The sequence below is a fragment of the Neolamprologus brichardi genome, chromosome 20, assembly GCF_056152115.1.
Source record: "Neolamprologus brichardi isolate AB-2024 chromosome 20, ASM5615211v1, whole genome shotgun sequence".
Classification (NCBI taxonomy): Eukaryota; Metazoa; Chordata; class Actinopteri; order Cichliformes; family Cichlidae; genus Neolamprologus; species Neolamprologus brichardi.
In genome coordinates, this window is record NC_142123.1 from 30481585 (window position 1) to 30500628 (window position 19044).

A 19044-nucleotide genomic window follows, 5' to 3' on the forward strand; every position below is an offset into this window, starting at 1 on the left:
CCATCTATCCTTTTCCTCCTGCAGTTCAGCAGCTGGGCTGATGCAGTCATTCTGGTCTTCAGCTTGGAGAATGAGGCCAGTTTCCAGGAGCTCTACCAGCTCTACAGCCAGCTCAGCGCCTTCCGCTCAGACATCCCAGTCATAGTGGTCGGCACACAAGGTAAACGCACAAATCAGTCATGTACCCTCAAATATTCAGAACCCTAACCTTTATTAACTTAAGTTAAGTTAGTCAGTCGGTCACATGACAGGAACTCAGTGCATTTAAACTTAACTCATGAGAGACTGTAATATTCAGTGAGCAGCAGTTCAATTCAATTTTATTCAATTTTATTTATGCAGCGCCAAATCACAACAACAATCACCTCATGGGACTTTATGTTCTAAGGTAGACCCCACAGTAATACAGAGAAAAACCCAACAATCATGACCCCCTATGAGTAAGCAACAGTGGGAAGGAAAAACTCCCTTTTAACAGGAAGAAACCTCCGGCAGAACCAGGCTCAGGGAGGGGCGGGGCCATCTGCTGCAACCGGTTAGGGTGAGAGAAGGAAGACAAGATAGAAGACATGCTGTGGAAGAGAGACAGAGATTAATAACAAGTACTATTCAATGCAGAGAGGTCTATTAACACATAGTGAGTGAGTAACTGAAGGGATGCATCATTGGAGTCCCCCAGCAGCCTACACCTATTGCAGCCTAACTAAGGGAGGATTCAGGGTCTCCTCCCTTAGCAGCTCTCTGGGTGTAAATGCCATGTTTTGCCAGAGTTCAGAGGAAAATGGTCACTGCTGCAAGCTGATAGGAACGCTGCAATAATTCAAATAACAATACAATACAATTTTATTTATATAGCACATTTAAAAAACCACAGGTATGCCAAAGTGCTTCACAGAATGAGTTAAGAGCAATAATAAATACAAATATAAAGCACAAAATACAAAATACAAATAAAATATACTAACAGGCGGGTGACATAACTAACCAATAATACACCAGGCATAGTAGGCACTAGTGAAGTCCACACACAATGCTGAAGGTCACCTCTGGTCTTAAATAACCACCCGATACAATCAAAATGTCCAGAAGAAGCTCAATAAATGCACAATCCGTCAAACCTTGAAGCAGCAGAGACCCCATTGGTTGCCAGTCCTGTTAGTTAAGAACAGGAAATCGATGCTATAATGTACACGAGCTCACCAAAACTGGACAACAGACAATCGTCACATGCTCTAATGAGACTGAAATTCTGCTTCAGCATTAAGATGGCACAGTAAGAATCTAGCGAAAGCATGGATCCATCCTGCTTTGTATCAGCAGCTCAGGCTGTTGGTGGTGCTCAGATCATCTCAAACTGGTTTCCTGACAGTGAGTTCACTCTACTCAAAAGGCCAGCGCAGTCACCAGATCTCAATCCAACACAACACCTTCAGGATGTGGCAGGAGCTTCATGTCTTCCGTAACTGTGTGATGCTATCATGTCAATATGGGCAAGAATCCCCGAGGAATGTTTCCAGCACCTAGTTGAATCTATGCCATGAAGAATTAAGGATTACTGCCAAGATGTGCAAAGTGTCCAGCGAGTTGCATTCATAGGAATGGGTTCCTAACATCCACAACAAAAGAAGATGCTTATGGGACAAGCAGGTGTTACAATGTTGATATTGTTTCTTTCTTTAGATAAAATCAGCAGCACCAACCCTCGCGTGATTGAAGATCAGAGAGCCAGACAGCTGTGTATTGACGTGCGTCACTCCCTCTTTTACGAGACCTGCGCCACCTACGGGTTCAACGTTGACCGAGTGTTTTCAGAGGGTGAGCTGACTCACATTTTATAAGTGATATCAGCACAAACAAAAGAACAGGCTTAAGGATGTGATTTACAAGGAAAATAAAATTTAAAAAAATATCCACCCACTACTATTTACACACTGACATTTGAAACAGACTCAACTGTTTGAGTGTTTGTTTTTCAGCTGCTCAGAAGATTGTAGCTCAGAAGAAGCAGGCGGCACTGCAGGCCTGCAAGTCTCTGCCCAACTCACCCAGTCACTCGGGAGGCTCCACACCTGGATCAGCATCGTTCCCTGGACAGGTAACACGTCCTTTCTCGGTTTTACTGCTGGGTAACTCCTATAGGAGATACCCCATATTGCATTTGCAAATTTAATGGTTAATGAAACACAAACCACACATCCCTGATAGCCTTATCTTGATAATTCTGACATTTTCAAGCCTTTTTCTAAGCAACTACCTACCGGTAACTTTTTGCATGTGATCGGTGGACTTTGTGTTACACATTTTGAAGAAACTGCGGCACAAAAGTGGTAAATAAAATGAAACAGTTTTTTGTTTGGTAAGTAGAACAGATCCGTTTTCAAAACTTAGTGGTAGAAGATCTTATCTCACCACATAGAGCTTTTCACAAAAATGCTCAGCAGTTGTTGGGGGTAACTTCCTTTTGAAATATATTTTTACTTGTTCCCTTGTTTATATTGCTCAGTTATGTGATGACTTTTCTTCCTGACTAAAGAAACCATTCTTTAATGGGGTCGTTTTAGACTGAGCGCTAGTTTCTCCTTAATATCCAACGATGGTCTACCCACCGGTTTGGAGAATTTAATGTTCACCATCACAGGGTAGCAACATGTCAATCACTGTGGCTAGGCCTGAAGGTATATCATGCATCTTCTGCAAAATTAAGTTTTGCACAAACAAAGGTTTATTTATGTATTTATTTATAATAAGATGGACATTAATGCACCAGCCAGGAGTCGTGTATAATAAAAGCTTTCTGTTGTGGGACCAAAACTAACTAAACACACTTCCTAATTTTGTTGGTTTGTGAAACAGCCACAAACCAACCAACTAATGAAGTGACACCTTTCCCCCCACCTTCAGATATCCTGTTGGTATGGCACCATGTCTTAACAATACCAGTTTCTATAATGATGACCTTTATTATTACACATTAAAAGGACCTAGTACTATATTCCTACTTTATTATACTTTAAGGTTTAGAGCATGATGTCAAATGTCTTTGGACTGACAATAATCTAATTTATGTTTTTACTCTAAAATATGAAAAAGCTCGCTTTATAACTGAGGCATCTTGTGCTTTTGACTTCACATAGACGCAGAAGAAAAGTTGACATACTATAATGTAAAAGTGTATAAATATATAACTGAAAACTTACATCTATTAGGAATTATTATTTGATCATTAATAATATTGATATTAATGCCATAATGTGTAAATTATTGTGTGCACTGTAACAGGTATATCTCACAGCACAGTGTTTAAAACCAAGCTGGCTAAACTGTGAGATCCTGTGAGTTTATGTGGATAAAACAGAGCGCTGTAACGTGCTGTAACCATTTCCTGGTAAGAAATAAGTGAAAATGAAACTACTGCTTTCAAACAAATACACACAAAACCTAAACTCAAGTTAAGAACAATATGTAAAAATATACCGTACAAAATATTCTGTGTACTGAAAGCTTGACTTTGCCATTTAAAAAAATATTTTCTGTCAGAATTTGCTGGTATTAAATCGAAATTTCTAGTTAGTTTCTCAGAAGTATGATTTTTTTTTCATTGTTGGAAAAAAGCACAACACAGTTTGCTGTGAGATATAAATTTATACATTCTACATTCTTCTTCTGCATGAGTTTTTTCACCAACTACAGATGTTTCAGATGAAAAGACATGTGGATATTAAGTAAACCCAGTGAGTTAATAGTGCAATATATCCCTCTGAAAAGCAGACGTAAATTAAATTGCAATACCTGAAATAACGGTAGTGATTGCTTTCCACCACACACTCAAAAAATATTTATCCCAAATTGCGGATTTTAAATAATTTGATTACATATAAAATGTTCAAAGTAAATTTAACAGAATCTGGTCAAATGAAATTTACGTGATTGTTTTACATTCATATCATCTAAGCTTATTTTCTATAATGATTCATTATTTGAATGAATAAACCTTTGATTTTATATATTTAGTTGGATTTTAATAAAATTATTTTGCTTCATGTTTATCAGGGACAAAACATATTTTTGAGTGGATATTCTATCATGTATTTTCTACTTCAGATAATTATTTGTCCGGATTCAATTATTGATTCGAATATTTCTTGGCCCTCGTTGCTGATTACATCTTCTTAAAATCCACAAAACAAAAGGTTCAGCACGTTGAGCACATTTAAAGGACTGTGTTAGAAAGAGAGCAGCGACTATGACAGTCAGGTGTGACACCTTCTCGGTAGTTATTAGTCGACTGTTTGAGTAAACACAATCTTCTTTCGGTCTAGACAGATATTACATAAGACATGATAAATATAGGACACTGATGAAAGTGTTCTGCTGTTGCTATGCTGATGCTGTCTTCAAAATTAAAGCACTGTTTCACCGTTTTATAAGGCAGCGCTCCGGCTGTTCTTCTAATGCCAGCTGATCATGTTTTAAGCTGTGCTAGCAGAAAGACTCTGGGGACGTAAGTCAGCAGCACACGCTTCAATACCTACCAAATGCATTGCAAGGAAATTTGGCACACATATTTATTTATTTACTTACCGTCAGACTGGATCAAAATAACTTTAATGATTATTTAATCAGCAAATATTCTTTATGTTAAAGGACGTCCTTTGAATACATCACATTTTGGCTCAAAGACAAATCCAAAAAGTATTTTTCATGAGTAATAACAAAATGTTGCTTATACTGGTGTTGGACTGGTCCCATTTTGTTTTCTGTAGCCAGAAGTGACCATGTTTAGATAAAAGGGTGACGCACGCATGTTGCATAGATAAAATGTACAGGTGAAATGCACAGAAAAGACACCAATTAGAGCTAAAAGGCAAATAAAGCATGCATGCTCCAAAAGGCACCGTATTACAGGTGGAGAGGTTAGTCAAAGCAGCCACGCCCCTAACTCCAGAATCCAAGACCAGACCCCAAACTGTCCTTTGTCAGACTGTAAGTACGTTACACAATGATACAAATATGGACACTTTAACATGAGAGACAACGGAGGTTGACTCTCATCCAGAGCCACCTTCTAGTGGCCATTAGAGGAACTGCAGTATTTGTACACTGGGGTCATTTTCCCTCTTAGAGCAGGTTTGCGGGAAAATAGTCACCTCTGGCGAGCAACATACAGTAAATCATGTTGCTGTTTTTTGGAAATCATAACTCCTTTTTCTCATTTTTGAATATGTTGTTTCACGATGACCTGCAGCAGTAGGTTATGTGACATGTAAGTGAACTTTCACTGATCGTGTGAGCAGGTGGAAGTGAGCATTAACCTCAATGCTTAGTATATTTGTAGCGCAAATATAATCAAAAGAGGATTAAATATATTGTATATTAAAAAAATACATTTTGAAAACTTATGCAGCTTTAAGCAGTGGTGTGAAGCAATACATTTACTCAGGTACATACTAAATGTTAGATATTTGCTTTGTTTTTTGTGATATTCAGACGGAAATAGTGGATTACTTTGAAAACAATCAGGGAATCAGGGGGAGACAGAGACAGGAAGTACATGTAAACTTCAAAGTAAAATAGAAAATAACCATAAAACAGACATGAATGCTAACATTTAACAAATTGTTGCTGGTGGACCAAAGCATTATCCCTGGAAATATCCCGGTGACTATAAAAATAAAATCTAAACTCCAAATATTATGCGTTTATATTTATCTCAGAAATATAATGTTCATCTATTACTGGCATCAAGGCACTGATGTTAAAAATGAGCCCACCCTGTAGAGTTCAGTACATCGGACACGACTTCCAACTGTTAATATTTTCCTGTTTTTATCCCTCATTGTTTAAGTTATTTGTGAGAACATATGATTTAATCGTGATATTTAAAATGTAAATGACATTCAAAGGATCATCTAAGGTTGTGTACACCAACGCTTGTGTCGTGTTTGATTACTTTAGCTTAGTCAGTGAAAACACGGCCCGCCCTGTTCTTCATCCATCAGTTTCCATCAATCACACCGATCGACTGAAGACTTCACGCTGTCACTCATCATCACCTTTTTGTGACTGTTTCATCTTTCACCCCATCCTCACTCTCTCCATCTCTTCTCATCTCCATTCCCATCCTGACCTCCTGACCTCCTCCACCTCCTCCTCCAATCCCTCCTCCTCTCAGGCCAGTAATGGCCCCAGTATCGGCTACGCCTACTCCCTCCCCTCCACCCCTGTGGTGAGCCACAGAGAGCTGCGAGTTGCACAGGGAGACGGGGGAGGCAGCGTCAACTCTCGCTCGCTGAAGAACATCCCCAGACGCCCCTCGCTCTTCAAGGTCAGTCACCTCCAACTGCTCGTGTCTCGCACCTTTTAGTCTCCTTCATCTCATTCTCATTTCACTCCATTCGCCCCCCTCTGACTCTCCCCGCTGAAATCGTCTCCTCTTCTTTTTTAACACTTTCAATTCTGTTGGATTCGTTGCAGAACCGGGACACAGACAAAAAAGGTGGCGACGCTAAAGGCGACCTGAGCAGCCTGCGGGGCGTTCCGATCAAACAGGTTTGGTTTCCGTTACAAGCAAAAATAAGCCGAATATCCAGTGATGGGGGCATTTACACGCTGCAGTTATAACAATAACACGAGCCAATTCCCTTGTCGGAAATAAGATGGGAACAGAAATACATTTGTCTATTTATTTTGTCTTACATAAGCAGCACAGAAGTCTGTTGTTTCATCCTTTTCAACCTTTCTCAAGGGTGTTCTATTAATACAAGAGCTCTCAGCTATTGCTGTCGAACTCTTTCTGGTACGCTTTGAAGGGGCGGCTCTAAATTTAGGCAGATTCAGACTGTGGTTTGCTGTGACTGATGCAACCCCGGTTGATGCTTTTGACAGGGCATCCTGTGGAAGAGGAGTGGGAGCTCTCTGAATAAGGAGTGGAAGAAGAAATATGTCACCCTGTCCAACAATGGCACGCTGTCTTATCACTCCAGCTCCAGTGTAAGAAAACACCACAACACCGATCAATGCGACAGTAAACGAGCAGGGGGGAGAGAAGATCTGCAGCTTTTCACATTTAAAGGGACCCGTTATGCTTTTAGATTGTTTTTGTTATTGGTTTTGGAAAGAAAGACCCATTCTTATTTGTTACATCTACAGAAATGTAGGTATTCTAGCAGAATTCATGAGATGTGATGCTATTTGCATCATATTTTAATTCAGTTGTTTAAATCAGGGCCTTTTGAGGAAAAAAAAACCATGACTGACTTAAAGACTGTTTTGGAAAACATTACAGATCACTAAGATGATTAAAAACCTCTGTCAGTGCGCCCCAGGGCGGCTGTGGCTACAATGTAGCTTGCCATCACCAGTGTGTGAATGGGTGGATGATTGTGTATAGTGTAAAGCGCTTTGGGTTCCTTAGGACCAAGTAACGCGCTATACAAATACAGACCATTTACCATTTAAAAACATGCAACATTTTGTCCTCTTCAGGACTACACACAGAATACCCATGGAAAGGAAATCGATCTGCTGCGTGTGACTGTTAAAGTTCCCGGGAAACGTCCTCCAAGAGCAGTCGCACCGACAGGCCCCTCGCCTGCCCCCCCTGGAGCTGTACCTGGAGTCAACGGGCTGAGTAAAGAGCTGCCAGCCGCTGATAGCACCAGTACAGGTACGTCTTCTTTAAATAGACCATACTTTGAAGACTGTATATAAAAGATGGACATGTCTTCTTATCTTTTTGATAAATCCACTTATTTAGAGCAGATCTGACCAAGAAATCGAGGATTGTTGTGTTTACTTTCTCCTGAAACACACCCTCCTTTATCATGCGTTTTAACTCTTAACTGTTACCATAATATTACAAAATGCTAGTTTTGTCATGGCCTTCGATACAATCTGCTTTTTGCACCTAGAGGAGTCGCCCTCTGCTGGCTATTAAAAAGATTGCAGGTTCTAGTTTTATCTTCCTTCCATATGTTTGTTCCTGGAATTTTATACTTGAAAATAAAGCTTTAGATAACAATAAATTTACATTTCTTAGCCTGAAAGATCATAAAAATATGGCCTATTGTACATAAACACTTCACTTTCTCTCTCTTCATCAGTTCCTCAGTTGTGTCCAGCTACCCTCTCTGTCGTTGCCGATGACCGGTCTGGCGGTTTGTCCCCTCAAGGAGGTGAACGAGGACTTCAGCGCTGCCCCTCCTCATTGTCCACCAAAGCACAAAGTGTCGGTACGTACCGCAGGGAATGAAACCTTTCAGCCGCCATCGCCGGCTCAGACACCCTGGGTGCAGCCTCAGCTCCGGTGCGACTGAAAACAATTCTGTCATGTGTGTTTTGTTATGTTTGCGCCAAATGTCAGATGCCCTGGAAGCGACAGCCGGTTCGTTTGGTGGAAAAGATCCCAGCCAATCATCTCCCATGAGCGACAGGAAGAAGAACAGGAGGAAGAAGAGCATGAATCAGAAAGGGGATGCAGCCGTCGGGCAAGCCGAAGGTAACATCATCATTCCACAAGGCGCAACTACTGATGCTAAAAGTTTACGTTTAATAAGAAATTGGGTTTTCTATTTGCTTTATAAATACAGAAACAATTTTACTCAAAATAATAACTAAATAAAATCTTTATTCTTTAGTTCTGAGAGATTTTTATAGTCTTGACTTTCTACTAAGACACACTTGCTTATATTCTGACTTTTTTTTAACCTGCGCAGCTTTTCTTGTTTTCCCGTTCTTTCTCTTCTGTGTGGATAAAGATTAATAAACGTGTTTGTCTTTCTCTGAATATTTCGTATCTGCCTTTTTTTCCTAACACTTGCACTCCTCTTTCTCTTCTCTTGCTTATCTCTCGCTCTGCAGCCAAACGCAAAATGTGGAAATTAAAGAGCTTTGGTAGCTTGAGAAACATTAATAAGACAGGTAACAAGTGAGGGTGATGGTGCTGACACAGCTTGTGCTCTCTGACTGTTTTCCTTCCCTGTGTGCCTGACATCCATAATCTACACCCCATTGTTTTTTTGAATTACCCTCAGTGTGATTAACCCAAAGATTTTTCTGTCCTCATGTCTGAATCTAAACCACTGTTTTGTTTTGTTTTACTTTTCATTCATTTTTCCTCCACCGACTGAAAGTTCAATGGATTCATTCTCTCGGTTTGTCGAATGCAGCAAATCTCATGTCATGTTTCTCCGGCTTCACCCTCTCTTCGCAGAGGAAGAGAATGCCGACTTCATCATAGTGTCGTTTACTGGGCAGACGTGGCACTTTGAGGCTCCGAGCATGGACGAGAGGGACTCGTGGGTCACAGCTATAGAGAGCCAAATCCTGGCAAGTCTTGGTTCCTGTGAGAGTGGCAGAAACAAGGTAAACATGTACAGAAAACACATTTCAGAAATGGATTCTTTACTTATTCTCACCATTTTTCCACCTAAACTAAAATGATCTTGCTGTCTAAAAACATCATTTCTTGGAGGCTTAAAGAGAAGAATATTACGGCAAAAATTGAATCCACAAACTGTTCCCTGCTCTTGAACTATTCCTTTGGATAGCTGCGTGAAGGTTTGATTGACTGATCACAGCAAGACAGAATGAAAGTGCAGTGTGGGGGCAGAGAGCAGAGCGGGAAAAGAAAGCAATGCCAGGAAGAATACAGGTCAAATTTTAAAAACACTTGAGTCTAAATCTGATGGTGCTTGAGTCTCTGCTGTCACCGATCCCAGTCATATCTGATCAAATCACACCCACACAGTCTCACACCTCTTTTCCAATAAAGAAGACACATTTTTTTAGAGGCGCTATATATTTGCAACCTAAAAGAAATTCACCAGGAATCCAGCCCACGAGTTATGTGCACGGTAATTTCCCTGGAAATTAACCAAACTTCCCTGAACTATAGCCTTATGAATCTTTTGGTTCTCAAATCTGTTAAAATTTAGGTTGGTTCTTAAAAGGCAGGTGGATGGAAAACGAGCATTTACAGCACAGATTACTTAAAGGTTTTGAAAGATAAGGTTTGTGGATGAATTTTTGCTGGTAAATTACTTCAAATGGAAGCGCTCTTAAGTGAAAAACATGCAAATAATAACCAGTAAAAACCTAATAATAATAATGGATTGGATTTATATAGCGCTTTTCAAGGCACCCAAAGCGCTTTACAATGCCACTATTCATTCACGTAGCTTGCTTCACACACTGGTGGAAGCAAGCTACGGTTGTAACCACAGCTGCCCTGGGGCAGACTGACAGAAGCGAGGCTGCCATATCGCGCCATCGGCCCCTCTGGCCAACACCAGTAGGCAGTTGGGTAAAGTGTCTTGACCAAGGACACAACGACCAGGACAGAGAGCCCGGGGATCAAACCGGCGACCTTCCGGTTACAGATACGCTTCCCAACCCCCCGAGCCACGGTCGCCCCTACTACCTACAGTAGTTTATGCATGCATCACAATCTTAATTTAATTGTTGGAGTGAAACCTTAATGGGAAAAGTATGCCTAAAAGGTTTATTTGTTTTTGTTTTTTAAATAAATTACATATTACAATGTTTCTAAAATCATCCACTCTTTCTGTGACACCACAGAATACGTTTTGTACAACTGCTCTCCTGTTTTGTTTAAAAGATAATCATAACATTTTTTAAAAAAAGTAGGGAAGAGAAGCAGGGAACTATATAAACCCAGGAGAATGATGCACTAAACAGGAGGGGGAAAATAGCACTGATTTAAACAGATGTCATTAACTCTTACCCTCATAAAGACAAACTCTGACAGCCTCCTCTGTGCCCTTAATTACTACATATGGCACCTAAGTATATATCAATAAAGATTCACTTTACAATTAGTTGTAAAATCCTGCAGTTACAAAAAAGAAGAAGAAGAAGCTGTATAGTTTGATCTTTGACCTCAGTAAAACTTTCCTGATGACTTCATGGGCTCAGCTGATAGCTTCAAGTTGTAGTAAATTATGGTCTTCATTAGGGGAAATTAGCAGAGTATATTTAATGTTGGCATCTAAGTGACATGACTGATTATTCTGTAAACTACAAGAACGTCTGTTTGGTCCATGTGGCTATTTCTATCTTTAAAACATCCTCATGTTGTGCTGCAGTTATTTTGGCATCTTTACAAAGCCTCGCATGATTGGAGCAATGAGTTGTTTGTGCCAAAGCAGAATTTCTAAGTGAAAACATTTACTCACTCCAAATTAAGGCTCTCAAATAAAATGTCAGAAAGTAAATGTTATTAACTTTAAAAATAGTTCAATATAAAATGTCTTTGTTTTGCGGTTTTAATGCCACGTGGTGTCATAATCTGCTCTAATCAATGCGTGTTACTATTCGTTGTGTTTACTGAGGTAGCGGTTGGATTTTAAGCACCACTTGTTTATGAAACAGAAGCACTTGTGTGGATATGAATAAATGATGCAAATGGGTGTTTGTGCAGGCGCGGAGGAGCAGTCAGAGCGAGGCCGTAGCGCTGCAGGCCATCCGAAATGCCAAAGGCAACAGTCAGTGTGTGGACTGCGAAGCGCCGAGTGAGTTCCTAAATGTTGGCACAGCTGCACATTAACTCTGGAGCATAATTCACACCATGCGCAGACTGTGGTGGTGCAGCCACTGGCTCATCGTTTATTCTTGCTAAGCAGTCTCTCTTCTCCCATCCTGCAGATCCCACCTGGGCCAGTCTCAATCTGGGTGCGCTGATCTGCATCGAGTGCTCAGGGATCCACCGAAACCTGGGGACTCACCTGTCCCGTGTGCGCTCGCTGGACCTGGACGACTGGCCAGGAGAGCTCACACAGGTGCTGGCTGCCATCGGAAACCACATGGCCAACAGCATCTGGGAGAGCTGCACCCAAGGACGGACCAAACCCACACCGAGTGCGACACGGTGGGTCGAGCCAGATCACAGCACACGTCAAAAACTGTTGTAAAGAACCCTGTACACCCTATACAAGTTTTAAGCAGATAAAATGTACAGAAAGTGTCAGTTGACAACATTTCATGAAAAATGTTAAATCATTTTAATAAATTATAGTCAGTGTTGGGAAGGTTACTTTTAAAATGTATTCCATTACAGAATACAGAATACATGCCGCAAAATGTATTCTGTAACGTATTCCGTTACGTCACTCAATGAGAGTAACATATTCTGAATACTTTGGATTACTTAATATATTATCATGCTGTTTACAACTACGTGAATGTACTATTGCTGTGATTTATTACTGTTACTGAAGGTCCGCGGCTCCGAACCGTAGTAAAGGGACCTCTGGCTAATACGGTGGGTTCTGTGTCGGGCTCGTAGCCGAAAACTAGCTTTACTTTGTTGTCTGGGTCACTTTGCTAGCGAGAGACAGAGAGAGGCGTTGAAAGGCTGCTCCAACGGAACTTATTGTTTTTGGAGGAAAACACGAACACGGTGTACAGTCGAGTCTTAATAGCTTACTTACAACTGGGCTCGTCAGGCTCTCTTCTTGGCTGCAGTGGTTATTATTATATTTACATGCTTCCAGCTCCCGTTTTTGTTCGATGACAGCTCGTACTTTTCCTTTTTCTTCCTCCCTCGCTCACAGACACATAACGGGTATGGCAGTCCATTCTCCCTGCAGCACGGACTACACTGCCTATGATGCTACATTCTTTAGAGCTATACATGTAGCATTCTGCCTATTACCTTAGCACAACAACAACAAAGGCCTCTCTCACCCAGGAAACACGCAGAGAGAGAGCGTCACCCTGTAACCATGGCAACCGTAACGCTGCCACCTGGAACAACAGAACGTAGCTGTCAAACAAAACCCAAACAGTCCTGACCCGCCACAATATGAAACAGGGAAGTACCGCCGTGTAATCCATTTATTTCAACAAAGTAACTGTATTCTAAATACCACCTTTTTAAACGGTAACTGTAACGGAATACAGTTACTCATATTTTGTATTTTAAATACGTAACGGCGGTACATGTATTCCGTTACTCCCCAACACTGATTATAGTAATATTGAAGTCTAAAATAATATTAAATATGTTATTTAAGCAGATTTGTACACAAATGATTACATTTGTGTTTAGAGCTACTAAATGAGATTTAAACTATGAATAAAACTCATTGATGTCCATTATTAGGTTTATTAGTAGGTTTTAAAAAAAAAGTTCATCAGTTAAAATCAAAATTGATTCATTGTCACAGAAGGGCTAAAAGTAAATACATTAATGAGTAATATTATTTAATTTACCCTAGTTACAGCCATTTGATTATATTGTTGTATGTTATATTATAATGTTGTCAGGTTTTCATCACAGTGTGATCAAAAAGATTTCATTTGGACAACGATCCAACGATCTTCTTCAGGCCCTTTCACTGAAAGCTAAAAGCCAGCCTCTCCCTTAAAACTCGCAAGCGCAAATTTATGGGCCACAAAAAGTCTACAAATGGACACGAGTAGTTAGAGCAGGACTTCTAACAGGAGTACTGGAAGTGCACCAGGAGACCGCTTTGAAGGGGAGATCAGACAAATTTTAATCCTTTTTTTTTTTGCATTTTATTTTTTGTTTGTTTTTATGGCCGGAGTTGCAGAACTTTTTTGCACTCGTGATTAAACATATATGAAATGCTTAAACTGCATCTGCTCATATCTAATGTACATTTATTTAAATAGTTAAATATGGAGTCAAAAGTGATGCAGAGAAGTTGTCGTTGGTTTCGTGTGCTTGTGGGAAAAATCAAATCCCAGACCCAAGAAATAAACTAACAAAAAGCAGGTAAAAATCTGATCGCTCAATATCCTATGTGTAAAAACGTGAACAAATAACACCCATAGTGGAATTTCTAAAAACCTGCAGATATGTCAAGTTTTAAATGTAAGCAAAGTTCTGCAGTGTTTCAAAGAGTGTCTAATCTTACATGTGTCTCCTTTGTATTGTTTCTGTCTTTCTAGAGAGGAGCGAGAGTCATGGATCCGTGCCAAGTATGAACAGCGAGCCTTTGTGGCGCCTCTTGTGCTGGCCTCAGGGACGCAGCTTCCAGAGGATGGTGTGCCGGTGTGGCTGCTATCTGCAGTGACCGACAGAGATCTGCCCAGGCTGCTGCTCCTTCTGGCCCACAGCACTAAAGAACAAATCAACGCTCCGCCGGCCGGCTCGCCTTCGCTGCCGCGCACGGCTCTGCACGCTGCCTGCCAGCTGGGAGATGTGGTCATGACACAGCTGCTCATCTGGGTGCGTATCTTCTTTGTGTTCACACTCATTCATATCGGTTTCATATTTCCTCAGGCCCAATGACGAGTGTAGAACAACACGACTAGTTCATTAATCCTGTAAATCACAGTAAAAGAAATAAGGGTGGAACAAACTACTTCAAAAACTGACCGGTAGAAGTGTGCATGCATGCACACCATGATCGTGTAAATGCTTAGTGATAGACTCTTCTGTGCTTTCGAAACTGTGAATGCCTCTGCAGACACGTACCCTTGCCATTCTGTGATGAGTGTTACTCTCTGTGGAGTCATATTGGCAGCTGCCTCTTTTTTCTCTGAGGGAAACAGGAACTTTCAGTCAGCATCTGCACCAGTTTATACCCTTATCAGATGTGCCTTTAGAGTTTTTCTCAGGTGCTTACAACATTTCAAAAACATGCTGCCCTCTTAATATTAAATTGTTTGTTCTTGTTTGTCATTATCAGCTTTTATAACGACATTAAAAAGCTGCTGTAGTTTGCACAGCGTGGTTAGAAGCCTGCACTCCTGCAGACTCCGTGTTTGAGGGCTTTATAATAAGCACTCAGTGTGCCAGACTCTCCACAAAACCCACAGAGTCGACATCTACAGTGAAGGGTGTAGGAGCTGTAACTAGGCCAATAGATATCTGTCATCAAATATCTGACCAGACATGTGGCATAGATAAGATTACAATCAAGGAAAGCAAATGCAGGAGATATTCATCACTTTACAATAGTGTTTGGTAATGAAATCACATCCTGTGTGAACAGCTGACCCAAAACCTTCAATCAAAAAGAAAAAACTATGTGCGTGTAATTTCAGCCGAGCATCAGTGATGTTAAAACTGCAATTCTATCCAATTTAATGTAAAAGAACTGAAGCTGAAGAACACTGTCTCGTTGCTAATCGCAGTATTGCCAGCTGGCCTCTTCGCTGAATGTGCTGACTTCAGTAACCTTCAAAAGAAATGATGACAGGCTGTTTTTAGTGCACCTGGACTCTGTGCTGGGATCTCCACAGTGTTCAGGTGGTATTTAATAAATGTGCTCTACCCCTGGAGTTCTTCTGTAATGGAATAATTTTCCCTTACTAGACTGAGTCTGTGTTAACAGACACTCAGCACACGTTAAAACGAGTAAAGCAGCTTGAATAACAAATTCGTTTAAGAAAAACTAAATGTTGGTCCTGAGATCTGATGACCTGTCATCAGTGTTGGGGAGTAACGGAATACATGTACCGCCGTTACGTATTTAAAATACAAAATATGAGTAACTGTATTCCGTTACAGTTACCGTTTAAAAAGGTGGTATTTAGAATACAGTTACTTTGTTGAAATAAATGGATTACACGGCGGTACTTCCCTGTTTCATATTGTGGCGGGTCAGGACTGTTTGGGTTTTGTTTGACAGCTACGTTCTGTTGTTCCGGGTGGCAGCGTTACGGTTGCCATGGTTACAGGGTGACGCTCTCTCTCTGCGTGTTTCCTGGGTGAGAGAGTGCCTGTTGTTGTTGTTGTGCTAAGCTAACAGGCAGAATGCTACAGGTATAGCTCTAAAGAATGTAGCATCATGGGCAGTGTAGTCCGTGCTGCAGGGAGAATGGACTGCCATACACGTTATGTGTCTGTGAGCGAGGGAGGGAGAAAAAGGAAAAGTACGAGCTGTCATCGAGCAAAAACGGGAGCTGGAAGCATGTAAATATAATAATAACCACTGCAGCCAAGAAGAGTGCCTGACGAGCCCAGTTGTAAGTAAGCTATTAAGACTCGACTGTACACAGTGTTCGTGTTTTCCTCCAAAAACAATAAGTTCCGTTGGAGCAGCCTTTCAACGCCTCTCTCTGTCTCTCGCAAGCAAAGTTGACCCAGACAACAAAGTAAAGCTATTTTTCGGCTATGAGCCCAACACAGAACCCACTGTATTAGTCAGAGGTCCCTTTATTACAGTTCAGAGGCGCGGACCTTCAGTAACAGTAATAAATCACATTCATGTAGTTGTAAACAGCATGATAATATATTAAGTAATCCAAAGTATTCAGAATACGTTACTCTCATTGAGTAACGTAACGGAATACGTTACAGAATACATTTTGGGGCATGTATTCTGTATTCTGTAATGGAATACATTTTAAAAGTAACCTTCCCAACACTGCCTGTCATCATAGACAACACTGAACGTCAGGGAAGCAAATTCTGAAAAATCAGTAATAAATCAAATTATGAATATGCTGGTTAGACTTATTTATTACCTTAACTCTATATACTGTCTATGCAAATCAAAGAAAATCTGTCCAACAGTAATAGAAGAGGAGGAGCACATAATTTTTCAGCTGTATGCTCCACTTCATGTCAAACTGTTCAATCACCTAATCAATATCTAATCAATAAACAGGCTTAAATATCATGTTCTGTCCTTTGCCTCTTCCCTGCAGTATGGAATCGATGTGAAAGCGAAAGATAACCAAGGCCAGACGGCCATGATGCTGGCCACGAAAAAAGGGAGCAAAAGCTGCATCGATATTTTGCTCCAGCACGGCTGCCCCAACGAGACGTCGCCCACCGCCGCCACGCCCATCCTCAGTCGCCGCTCCAGCACCGCCAGCCTGGGTCGGACCAGCTCCAGGAAACGGTAGCGTGGACTGAAAACGCTGCCACAGAAAACATTTTTAATGTGTGGAAACGGGCAGAGCTGATCGCGGAGAGGGGTGTAGTATAACGAAATGACAGCACTGGATATCATTAGTATAACGGATGAAAAACATTGTTTCTGAAGACTGAACAACATATCAAACCACTTAAAAAGCAATATTCATTCAATTTGTTGATTGCAGGCATATTGCTGAGTTATTGTGCCGTTGACCTCATTTCAAAATGACTCAAGTAGACCTGTAGCGGACTGCTTCTGTTTCACTTCCTCTGCAAGAAGTGCAATAATTCAGCTACGATGATGAAAAGCAACAAATTTTAGCGCAGATGACTCAACTCAGTGCATCCAGAGGGTGATGCTTTTATTCAGACCTGCTGTGACTGGACCAAAACTGCTACTTTTTTTTTCTTCCTCGGCTTAAACCAACAATATGTCATGGTGTTAGTTATGTGAGCCTGTCAGTTCGACTGTATAAACTGTTTTCCAGCAACGAATCAGCTGAGATTATTCTACTTAGACTAGAAAAATGAATGGTTTGGAGTATGACCTATGTCAGTGTTAGGACCACAGGTCCGAGATATGACGTTTTATTCTACTATAAATGTATCTAGACTACATGCTTAATGTTAAACTCTGTAACGAAGACACAACTGAAAAAACCAGACTGCATTTTGTAGTGATTTCTTACTGGTAGTTCTAAAAGCTTGTTTTGTTTTGTTTTCCATTGTCTTTTATAATTTCTTATTCTCTCACATGTCATAAAGCAGTAAGCGGATGGTTTTACAAGTATGTAAACATGTGGATAAAGTTTTATTTGGGATATCGAGAGCGGATACGTGAAGACTGCGACATAATTCACATTCATCTTACTGTTGTGTAGGTCAATCCCATGAGTTTACAGTGAAGCGGCCGAAGGTGAGTCATGTGAGTCCCTCATGAGCTAAAACAAATGGTTACCAGAATAAAGTAATAAACTTTTTTTTAAATAAGCATTAAAAAAATGTTGTTTTTATTGTCTTTGTGTGTCTGCTGCACAGATTTATTTGACTGTTTTTAGCAACATTTGGGTCAGAGTGGTTCACCATATAGACTGTATATAAAGTCAAGTAGAGTTTTATTGTCAACCCAACAATATACAATCAAGTATACATTGGGACGAAATTTCATCCTCCTGGATCAAAGGAGCAAATGGAAGAAATCATTTTGGGAGCCTCACCAACAAGTGACCATACTAGAAAGAGAGATAAGCTATCAAGCTTGGTGTTGCGACTTTCATCCGTAAATAAAGCCGCGGCCGGCTGAGTTGGGTGTGTCCCTGTGACGCGCCTCCAATAATCCATAATGAGTCGTACTTGTACTTTGCGCATTTATTTTAAGAACAAAACAAAAACAAATGTTTGCGCTTTCAATCGATTAACAAATAGCGCATGGATTAACTGGTGTGCCAAAAAATGACGGTCAACAGAAAAGTTTGCCCACAAACCACTCACCCCACAACACCTGCTGCGAACACCGAGATCAGGTAAATAGACTGTGACCACACCCACATGCCATCACCGGAGACACAGGTAAGGCTATACACCTGTGCCACCATAACAAAAAGGCAAAACATAAACATTGACTTTGGCTCTTACACTTGGCTAGTAAAACGCATCTATTAATTGTACCAGTGCTATACACTGAATAGATGCCTGCTAAAGAAGTGAATTATAAGGTATTTTGGACATTTCGATGCTTCTAACTTCGTGGGAACAGTTTGGTTGTTCCACCATGACCAAGGCCACGTGCACAAAGTCCATAAAGATATGGTTGGATGAGTATGGTGTGGAAGAACTTGATTGGACCACCCACATCAAGAACCTTTGGGATAAGCTAGAATAGAAATTGCAATTTAGGCTCTCTAGTTCAATATCAGTGCCTGACCTCACAAATACTCTTTTAGAAAGACTGGGAAATTATCCACACTCCCCTCCTGCGGTCAACAGCAGGAGTTCTATGTTTTGTGGACTAGACAGTGGTCGGGGGCATAGGCCCTGGTAGTCTAAGCCTTGGTTGACAAATCTGGCTTAAGGAAAGTCCTCGGTCATTTAGAGCAGGTGTGGGGAACTGCAGACCTCAAGAGCCGGTGTCCTGCAGATTTTAGATATCACCCTGGGCCAGCACACCTGAATCAAATGATTAGTTC

The 19044-nt window shown here is 40.8% G+C and overlaps 1 protein-coding gene across 4 annotated transcripts in view; it reads left to right on the forward strand.

The window, feature by feature from the left end:
- Positions 1-17845, forward strand: part of agap2 (ArfGAP with GTPase domain, ankyrin repeat and PH domain 2) — a 31940-nt gene extending 14095 nt beyond the window's left edge. For 2 of the 4 annotated variants that reach the window (XM_087833703.1, XM_006793977.3), the window contains 15 exons: positions 25-160; positions 1681-1815; positions 1977-2095; positions 6173-6325; positions 6475-6549; positions 6886-6990; positions 7486-7666; positions 8103-8231; positions 8363-8497; positions 8860-8919; positions 9212-9363; positions 11441-11531; positions 11665-11887; positions 13936-14215; positions 16645-17845. In XM_087833703.1, the coding sequence (XP_087689829.1) occupies positions 25-160; positions 1681-1815; positions 1977-2095; positions 6173-6325; positions 6475-6549; positions 6886-6990; positions 7486-7666; positions 8103-8231; positions 8363-8497; positions 8860-8919; positions 9212-9363; positions 11441-11531; positions 11665-11887; positions 13936-14215; positions 16645-16845 (2175 nt within the window). In that variant the 3' untranslated portion in view covers positions 16846-17845. The remainder of the gene's footprint in view (positions 1-24; positions 161-1680; positions 1816-1976; positions 2096-6172; positions 6326-6474; positions 6550-6885; positions 6991-7485; positions 7667-8102; positions 8232-8362; positions 8498-8859; positions 8920-9211; positions 9364-11440; positions 11532-11664; positions 11888-13935; positions 14216-16644) is intronic. The other 2 variants (XM_006793978.3, XM_006793979.3) reach the window with 2 other exon arrangements.
- The last annotated feature ends 1199 nt before the right edge of the window (positions 17846-19044 follow it).